The sequence below is a fragment of the Eptatretus burgeri genome, chromosome 9 (genome assembly GCF_056783735.1).
Source record: "Eptatretus burgeri isolate ZD-2024b chromosome 9, Ebu_testis_v1, whole genome shotgun sequence".
Lineage (NCBI taxonomy): Eukaryota > Metazoa > Chordata > Myxini > Myxiniformes > Myxinidae > Eptatretus > Eptatretus burgeri.
This window is the reverse complement of record NC_140969.1, coordinates 104,733,697-104,743,585: the sequence shown is the minus strand read 5'-3', so window position 1 is coordinate 104,743,585 and position 9,889 is coordinate 104,733,697. Positions and strand designations below refer to the sequence as shown.

The window sequence follows — 9,889 nt, the reverse complement described above, 5'->3', positions numbered from 1 at the left end:
AAAGGGAGCCACGAGGTCAAAATGCTTCTGAAAATGCGTCTTTTTGTCGAGTCTTGTAACCTTTTGCTCGAAAAAGGAGCCGAAAGCACCCCTAAATGCCACATCATATCAGATTTTACATTGTGGAAATGCGGCATCAAAATGGCTGCCAAATGGCATCGTCCTGAATATTTTCTAAGTATGAAAATGAATTGTGAACTTGTCCCACTTTTTGTGGCCCTGCCGCAATTCCATTTCCATTCCATTGGGACCATACTCTGTGTAGAGCGTTGGTGCTCCCTCATCAGTCTCATTGGCTATTGGACACAATCCTCGACGTGTCGCTGCAGAACAAACTAGTGTGTTGTTAAAAAGGCTTGTTTTAGGCAAATTCGTCCGTTTTTGCATGAATTAGGTTTCTTGTATAAAATGTGTTTTTTGCTTCGTACAAGGTAAAATGAAATCAATCGTTTTGCTTACTGCAAGGTAAAACACACCCTATTTACCTCATCTTATGAGCCTTTTGTTGTTTCTCCCGCACAGTTCATTGTCGTCATCAGACCAGCATACGTGAATGAAGCTAAATATTATAATGAATCGTCATCGAACAGGAAATGACATATAGAAATCCTGTAATAGTAGATCGACAAGATGTAGTTGACACACAACAATTAACAATGGTTCCCAAACATAAAATGATGGACAAAATTAATCGTGCAAAAGGCAAATGGTTATGACATTGTGCAAAGAAATGTGCGGCTTCTGTCGGTCACCGCCATGACCGCATTAATGAATCGACTGTGTGTAGATGCGAGGAAAATATCCGTTCAAGTGTTCCCACTCCGCAAAGTGCAAAAAGCTCATTTGAAGCCTGTGATCATCATATTGAAAGGATAGAAAATGCAATTGATGTTCGGATCGAGGACCAAACAGAAGAAAATGCCTTTGAGTAGACCGGTGCTTGGAAAAAATAATTGTGGAACAACTCGGAATTTGAGTGGACCGGTGTACGGGAGAAACCGTTGCGGATTGACCAACATTTCTACGAGGCACCTGGGGCCGAAGGATCCAGTTCAACCATGGCTCATGGAATTAATCGAGGGGAAGGGATTTATGCTGGAGCAGGTTTTGAACACCAGAGATGGGATTATTTTGGAAGGGGATGCCATCTCGTACCTTCCTGGCCAAGCAGGGAAAATCTACTCTGGATAATGGTGGCGAAGGATCGTTTTACCCTTCTTCGATGTGGCAACGAATCGTGCTCCCAATGATCTAACAGCCATCACAAGTTCCACATCCACATCTTTCTCATGTCACCACCCTCCCCCCACCAACAGAATCATCATCTCCGAGCTAAGTTTTGGGTTTTCTATTTATGGCAGAGTGCAGAACGAATGATTATGTAATACGTTTACTTTAACCCACCTTGCTGTTTTGGAATAAATTAAAAAGGTAAAAGTCTTGTGTTTTTGTTTCATTTATACTGTATTTATGGTATTTCCATGTTTATTTCAATGTTAGCATGCTTTATATTTATGTGTTTTCCCATTAGCCCTTGATTTCCACAATCTCGGTTTCAACTGTCACAGCATTTTCCAGGAACCTAACTCCCATACTATTGGAGGGTTTCCTGTACATATGCTGCCTCTTCAGCATCACGTGTAACAAAACACTTACTCTAACAGGTACCTGTTTACAAGAGTAAATCCATGCTATGCAAATCACACAGTCCATACAATGGTCTTATTACATTGTAACTATGGATCCCCCTCTCCCACTTTCCACGTAACACAGCCCCCTCCCTGGAACCTTAAGCTCTTGCCAAGGTTCTCTGTTGGGACTCAAAGATTCCAGCCAAAGCACTTAGTGTGTCACACACATAATTAACTTATCCATGAAATTACAGAGGGCTGTGGGAGGTCCATTCTCCCTTAACCTAACTCCTTACTGTTCTATCCCCCTTCCTTTCAATAATCAGTTCTTAGATACACAAGAAGTATTACAATTTTCATTTGCCGCCCTCTGCTCAAGATGGTATCCTCAGGGTGGGGAGAGAAGAAGGCAAAAACAAAAGCAAAACAAACAGGCCTACCTTATCAACAATTTCATTTATCCAATCAAACTCATTTAAATGATCACATTCCCCATTGGATATCATCTGCTCCAGCTGTCAGCTGGGCACATTCGCCAGGGGTCCTCCGCTCCATGGCCCAACCTATCCAACCCTCTTCCTGATGGGTTTCGCATACCCACTCAATTGCTGGGCTACCAGGGGTGGGGTATGACAAAGCTCCACATTCCTCACTCTCCTTGTGAGCCTGATCCAACTGTGGAGATGAACCACTTCCCCACCAAGAAACCTTATACGCAATGATCCTTCCCCAGCTGCAATTCATTTTCTACCTCCACCTGCAGTACATGCTAAAAGTGGTGTTCCCATCTGCAGTGGCCTGCAGACATGCAAATCATCACCAATAACCCAAACAAAACACAATCCTTTATTCATATATATCACACTGAATCACTGGCCCATCCCCATCTCCTTGAGATGCCAATCAACCTGCATCAGCCACGAGGCTCATGGCTGGTCCATTGGCCGCCTCCACTCATGAGGCTCCCTCGCTGAGAAAATCTGATGAGCAGGATTAGCATCAGGAAAACGAGCCACGTGTCCATACAGCCGCAGCTGATGCTCACGGACTATGCAGGTGAAAAAAAAATCATTTGAGTTTCTCAGCAACTGCTCGTTGGACACAAAGTCTGACCAGCGATAGCCAAGGATTCTGCAAGAGACCTAGTACCAAAGGAATTAAGTCTCCATCTCAAATCGCTGGTCAGGGTCCAAGTCTCACATCCGTAGAGCAAGACTGGAAGCACCAAGGACCTGAAGATTCTGACTTTCACCTTCCTGCACAGGTACTGATAGCACCACACCCCATGATCCAGTGAATCCATGACTCTCCTGCCTGACCCAGATATCTCTTGACCTCTGGCTCACAGCCAGCAAAGACTTGAATATCACTCCCAAGGAAAGTGAATCTCTCCGTAACCTCAATATCCTCCCCACAAACAGGTGCAGACAAGATCGCAGCATCCAAGATGTCATTGAAAGCCTGGATCTTATTTTTGACCCAGGAAACCCGAAATTCCAGTGGCTCCGACTCCTCCGAAAAAAATTCCCCAACTCTCCTGCATACCCCCAAAAGCAAAGTATGGCGAGTTGTGCCAATGGGGAAAGGTAAATTGAACAAACCCAATTACCACTGAGGAGCCTGTTCAAGACCAGCAGTGCCTTGTACAGCCAATATTCCCATGTAACCCATACCAATTAAACCCAGACTCTCTTCCCACACTATGAACCCATCAATATTAATCATAGCATACTATCTGTGGAAGGTTATATGGGCCTTTCCAGGCCTTTCCCAAACGCTCCATAACTTTCCACAGATGCTCCATTGGTTGTTCGGTTGGCTGTACTGTTACCCAATCCATGCAGATCAACCCACGTCCACAGACCAGCCCCTCATGCTGTCTGTCCCAACAACTGCAGGGAGAAGATGCTCGGCAATGGTGTGGCTTGGAAACAGTGTCCACATTTCAGAGGGCTGTTCTCCATGAGCAATAATAGAACACAGCCAGCCAAAGACGGGGAGCAATCAAAACCTGGAGTGAACTTCTTTTTCACTCTTTCTACATGGCGGGAGTTCTGGTGTGCCCTCTCTCCTTTCAAGGCACTTCTTATTGGTCTCGATCCTCCTTGCTTCTTCTTCACACTCCATCCTCCTCATCCTTCCGAGCAGGGTCATCCACTGGGCTGTTGTGCCCACGGGGTGGCCCCAATAAAAATAAGTCTTTCCCTGCTTCCGGGTCAGACAGTGCATTCCGCCACCATGGCTTGAGCACATCAGCCTTTTTGCCTTTTTTGTAATGTGTGACACCTTTTGTGATGGGAAGTCCTCACCTGGCCCCACTTACAAACAACATGTGTTTACACATACAATAATACACTGACTATCCTGTCGATAAATTATATATGCTGCCTCCTCAGCATCATGTGCAACAATTAAAACGACTTACTCTAACAGGTCCCTGTTTACAAGAGTAAATCTACGTTACATGAATCACACGGTCCGTACCATGATCTTTTGACATTCTCACTGTGGATTCCACCCCCCCCCCCCACACCAACCTTCCACATTAAAAATATTAATAAATAATCGAGTCAAAATATCAAAGGGCAAAGTTTTAACATGGAAGGAAAAGATGTCCAAGGCGTTTGAAATCCGAGCCAATGTTTAATTCCAACTGCGACCGACCAACCCGCTAATCTAACTTCCGATTGCACCCGGTACTGGTAAACCCACGATCAACCCAAGCTCAAGCATATTTACAAATTACACCATGAATAGCAAAATGATCCCACGACAAAGTCACAGTGAGTAGAGATAGACCTTATCAGCCTGTCCACAACACAGCATGAGACTGTGAGGGCTGAAAGAGATTTTATCTTTTCTTTCATTTAAAACTTACTTTTAAATATCTTCTTTTGATTAAAAGTTGTTTATTGCTTGCATTTAGTTAAACTTTGATGATTTAAGATATAACCATGAATTGTATTTGGAGACATGGGCCAAGTAAAAAACTGCGCAAAGGATATTTCCTCATTTCCACGGCACGACTGCTGTCGAAAACGCTACCCATTCTGCTGGCCTGAAGGGAGGGAGGGAAAAGCCTCTCTCTCTGGTGCTTGGAAATAAAGTGAAGATGCTGTGTTTGAAATGCTGATGTCTTGTAAAAGTTCCAATATAGGGACCCTGCTGATTGCTGAAACCAGAGAAGGACTCCCATATACGGTGCTTCTCTGGACCCACATCCTTATCGGCTTAACCATGAGATGTGCTTCACTCAGGAATAAGTTGGTTGAGCCACTAACCATGAGATGTGCTTCACTCAGGAATAAGTTGGTTGAGCCACTTACCACAAGATGTGTCTTGCTCAAGAGTACTTCTCTAAAAATGATTATAAAACCAGGGGTGACTGAAGATAGACAGAGCAGTTTATTATTATTATTATTATTATTATTATTATTATTATTATTATTATTATTATTATTATTCGTAATAGCATTCTGTTCGACTTGTGCACAGGTTAATGGGGTGTTTGGTTGATTGTTTGTTTAATTGATTGATTAATGATTAAAAATAAATTATAGACCTGTTCTTAACTTCTTGTGTTGTGTGTGAAGCTACACTATATTTGTTGTGATTAAGCCATTATATTTGTTGATGATTGTGTCTCTTAATTACAGCATTGAAATTCAAAGACCGGGGTTCGAGCCCCAACAAGACAACTGTGTTTTGTAATCGCTTCCATGTTTCCTTATTTGCCATTTGAGCTTTTGTCATCAAATTGTCAACATTTATTACTGGAATATGGAGAACACCAAGTACTGTAATATAATATCTATATTTTTTCCTTAGCTGTTCTTTTCATTAGTTAACTTCGCATACAAATCGGATGAAAGGAAAAGGCTTTGCATTTTGAGATGCTTTCTCGTTGGAATTTTTTTTTCATCATATAAAAGTGTTTAAAACAGGTCAGAGTGGAAACTTCAGATTCATCATCCATTTATTAGTTGCAAAATGTAAACAAAAACAGTGATTGCAATAGTGTCATTAATCGAGCGGAATCATTTAATCAATCTGAGAAAGCAGCAAAAGATGGAGCAACTAAAAGGATAGCACTCTTTCTGACATAAATTCATAACTATATAAAAGTGGTAATCGAGGAATAACTGGTTGATAAAAGTATTAACTCGAATCAAAATGATCGTTGAACAGTTGGTTGTCAGAAGTGGTGTCGGTACAACATGTCGTATTAATTTAGTCCTTGGCAGACCTTCAACATGACTTGCTGCATCCTGGAACAAAAACAAAAACAAAAACTTTTGTCTATTAAAACATGGAGGTGTACCTCTTTCATTAACTATGACAGATGATTTATAATCAGAACAATTTTGCAAGATATTACGTCTTGCAGGACATGAAACTCCATTTATATTTGAGCAATTTTACTTCAACCTCTCATGACCATTGTGTCGTGTCATGATAACTGTCTTGACAACAGAAATCAAGTTGAACAAGTTACAAAAACAAAAACAACATTATCACAAAGTTCTTTCTTGTTCAACATTTACATGATTAATCCTTACTAGCAGATACCCGTCTGTGACGGGTATGGGGGACAGGACCGATCACAATACTCAGTTACGGTAGTTTCTTTGGATGTTTTGTGCCACATTCAACAGCTCAGTTCATATTGGTGGCGTGTCTGGGTGCCCATGGTATAGTTTATGTTATGTAGCAATTCATACAATGATCAACTTTTCATATAGAATCTGGAAACTTGTGTTTTTTTCACTTCCTAAGATCACATAGGACTACAAATCAGCTGTTTCCAATTTTTCCAAACATTGCTAATGACAAAATCCAAGATGGCGGCCAGCGAGTGACAAAAATGGATAAAAAATTTTGATGACAAATTTCGTTTCGTATTTTCAGACACAGTGTATGCAGTAGAAGATCGATAATAGGCATCATAATAATAATCCCTAACACATCAATATGACCACTCTGATATCTTTGCCTGATCCTGCATATTTAGACAATATACATGTAGTGTCTTTTACATAAAAAATTATCAATTATGTGTTTTTTCTCTATTTGCAGATAAGTCATGGCACAGAGCGAAGAACCCCCGGAGAAAAGGGCGCGCACAGAAATAAACTATAAACTATGCATAAAGTGTCAGAGCTCCAAACAAGAGCAATTGAAAGAACCACCACAATCTGAGGAACATTCAACGTACGACAAATTCTTGACAGCGGTTCGTTTGAGAGCGAGTTTTGGGAACTGAGTTCATTACACTCAGTCAAAAAAATCGGGGACTTGACAGCAGGTGATCTAAGTGACAAGCATGTTGTGTGGCACAGAACATGCAACGTGGCAAGCACCAATAAAGAACATATAAAACGTGATGAAAAGCGATATAAACGAGCCTGTGCAACATCCGATGTTAGTCTTCTTCAACGAACCATAGGGAAACCAGCTACCTCATCGCACCATGGAGAACCTGAAGAACTGTCAGTATCAGGAAGGCACACTCGTTCAAAATCCATGAACTACGATAAAAGTAAGTGCTTTTTTCTGCCAAGGTAAAGTTCAAGATGTTTTGCACAAATGCCGGTCAGGAAATATTGGAACTCTGATACATGATATAGTGCAACACTCCAACAACCCAGAGTGGAAAGTGAACTATGCTAATGTCATATCTGACAATGATGCACTGTCACAGGACGTTGTGCATCACAAGCAGTGTATAACTGAACAGTGGCAACTTCTGAAGCATGAGCTTGAGTGTGCTGGAGACAGTCTACCCTCCTCAAATACCCCTACCGGTGGCAATACCGATGATAGTGAAACAACTGTTCACTATATAGCATCCGAAATCGAGTTCTTTGCTGAAATACAGGAGCATATCGAATGAGGTGAAATCATACCCATCGATGAAGCAAAAAAGGACTATGTATCGAAGATGAAACAACACGATATTGAATATTGGTCAAGGTTTTCAAATGCCCAAACAGCACGGAGATGGTTGCGACAGAAAATCGAGAAGAATGTCAAACTCGTTCAGTTCACACTATTACCAAATAAGCCTACGCTGATACATTCCAAAGCCAAACAAAACGCAGCAGTTGGAGAAGCAGTACACAGACCTGACCCACATGATAACATGAAGAAGATCTTCGAAGCTTCCATGGTGCTACGTAAATCGATTGAGCAGGTAAAAAAGGACCCTTGGGTTTTCAATGGAACGCTGGAAAACTCAGCAGAAGATGTAGTTCCGCATGAACTACACAGCATGATTCTATGGATCTTGAAAGGCATGTCCACAGTAAAAACTGAAGCCCGAACACATGATTTGAATCAGTCAGTAACGGTCATCTCTCAGCCAATACTGCAAGCACATAGAGCTCTGCAAGTGTGAAGTAAGTGCTTTTTACTTAAAAGTAAGTGCTTACACAGAGCTCTGCAAGTGTGAAGGAGCTGAGGACACATGCAACAATGTCGCAATTGATGAGAATTCAAGCGATGACGAGGAAAACGAGGACTTGGATGACTAAATAATTATATAAGCCTAAGCATCTTTGTGTTTTGTATTCGCACATCCATTCAAATTGTATGTTCTCAGTACTGCAGAACGTCCTTTTTGTGCATAGTTGGCTGTCATCTTTTGGGGGGGTTCGTAAATAATGCCTAACTGGGTTAAATTTAGCTGAACAGATATTTTTTATTTTCTCTGAATGTGCTTCTTCTTCCTCTTTCGGCTTGCTCCCGCTAGGGGTCGCCACAGCGGACCAACTGTCTCCATTTTGCTCTATCCTCCACATCTTCCATTGACACTCCAACCACCCGCATGTCCGCCCTCACCGCATCCATGAACCTCTTCTTTGGCCTTCCTCTTCTCCTCCTGCCTGGCGGCTCCATCTTCAACATCCTTCTCCCGATATACTCCGTTTCCCTCCTGTGCACATGTCCAAACCATCGCAATCTCGCCTCTCTCACTTTGTCTCCAAACCGTCCTACCTGCGCTGTCCCTCTAATACACTCATTTCTTATCCTATCCATCCTCGTCACTCCCAACGAGAATCGCAGCATCTTTAACTCTGCCACCTCCAGCTCTGCTTCCTGTCTTTTTGTTAGCGCCACCGCCTCCAAACCATACAACATAGCTGGTCTCACTACCGTCTTGTATACTTTCCCCTTCACTCTTGCAGCTACCCTTCTGTCACAAATCACTCCTGCAACTCTTCTCCACCCACTCCATCCTGCCTGCACTCTCTTTTTCACTTCTCTCCCACACTCTCCGTTACTTTGGACAGTTGATCCCAAGTATTTAAACCAATCCACCTTCCCCACCTCAACTCCTTGCAACCGCACCATACCACCACCCTCCCTCTCATTTACGCACATGTACTCCGTCTTTCTCCTACTGACCAACATTCCCCTTCTCTCCAGTGCGTACCTCCACCTCTCAAGGCTCGATTCAGCCTGCTCCCTACTCTCCCTACAGATCATGATGTCATCCGCGAACATCATGGTCCATGGAGACTCCAGTCTGATCTCGTCCGTCAACCTGTCCATCACCATTGCAAACAGGAAAGGGCTCAGAGTCGATCCTTGGTGCAATCCCACTTTAACCTTAAACCGGTCCGTCATTCCTACCGCACACCTCACCGCTGTCACACTGTCCTCATACATATCCTGCACGATCCTCACATACTTCTCCACCACTCCCGACTTCCTCATACAATACCACAACTCCTCTCTTGGCACCCTATCATAAGCTTTCTCTAAATCCACAAACACACAATGTAACTCTTTCTGGCCTTCCCTATACTTCTCCATCAACATTCTCAAAGCAAACATCGCATCAGTGGTGCTCTTTCCTGGCATAAACCCATATTGCTGCTCACAGATCGTCACCTCTCCTCTCAACCGAGCTTCCACTACTCTTACCCACAACTTCATGGTGTGGCTTAACAACTTTATCCCTCTGTAATTTCCACAGCTCTGCACATCACCCTTATTCTTGAAAATCGGAATCAGTACACTTAATCTCCACTCCTCCGGCATCCTCTCACTTTCCAAGACTTTATTAAACAATCTGGTTAACAACCCCACTGCCATCTCTCCTAAGCACTTCCATGCCTCCACTGGTATTCCATCTGGGCCAACCGCCTTTCCACTTTTCATCTTCTTCATAGCAGTCCTCACTTCATCCTTACTGATCCACCCCACTTCCAGATTCACTATCTCCACCTCTTCCAACCTTCTCTCTCTCTCAT

At 42.8% G+C, this 9,889-nt stretch overlaps 1 protein-coding gene and 1 pseudogene across 1 annotated transcript in view; one reads left to right on the top strand and one right to left on the bottom strand.

Moving 5' to 3' along the window:
* Window positions 1-5,589: 5,589 nt before the first annotated feature.
* The window catches only part of LOC147020823 (legumain-like), a 36,812-nt gene continuing 32,512 nt past the window's right edge, over window positions 5,590-9,889 (bottom strand). Inside the window, exon 14 of the mRNA XM_085896462.1 lies at window positions 5,590-5,899. Coding sequence (XP_085752588.1) covers window positions 5,857-5,899 — 43 coding nt within the window. The 3' untranslated portion in view covers window positions 5,590-5,856. The remainder of the gene's footprint in view (window positions 5,900-9,889) is intronic.
* On the top strand, window positions 6,715-8,028 carry LOC147020825 (uncharacterized; annotated as a pseudogene).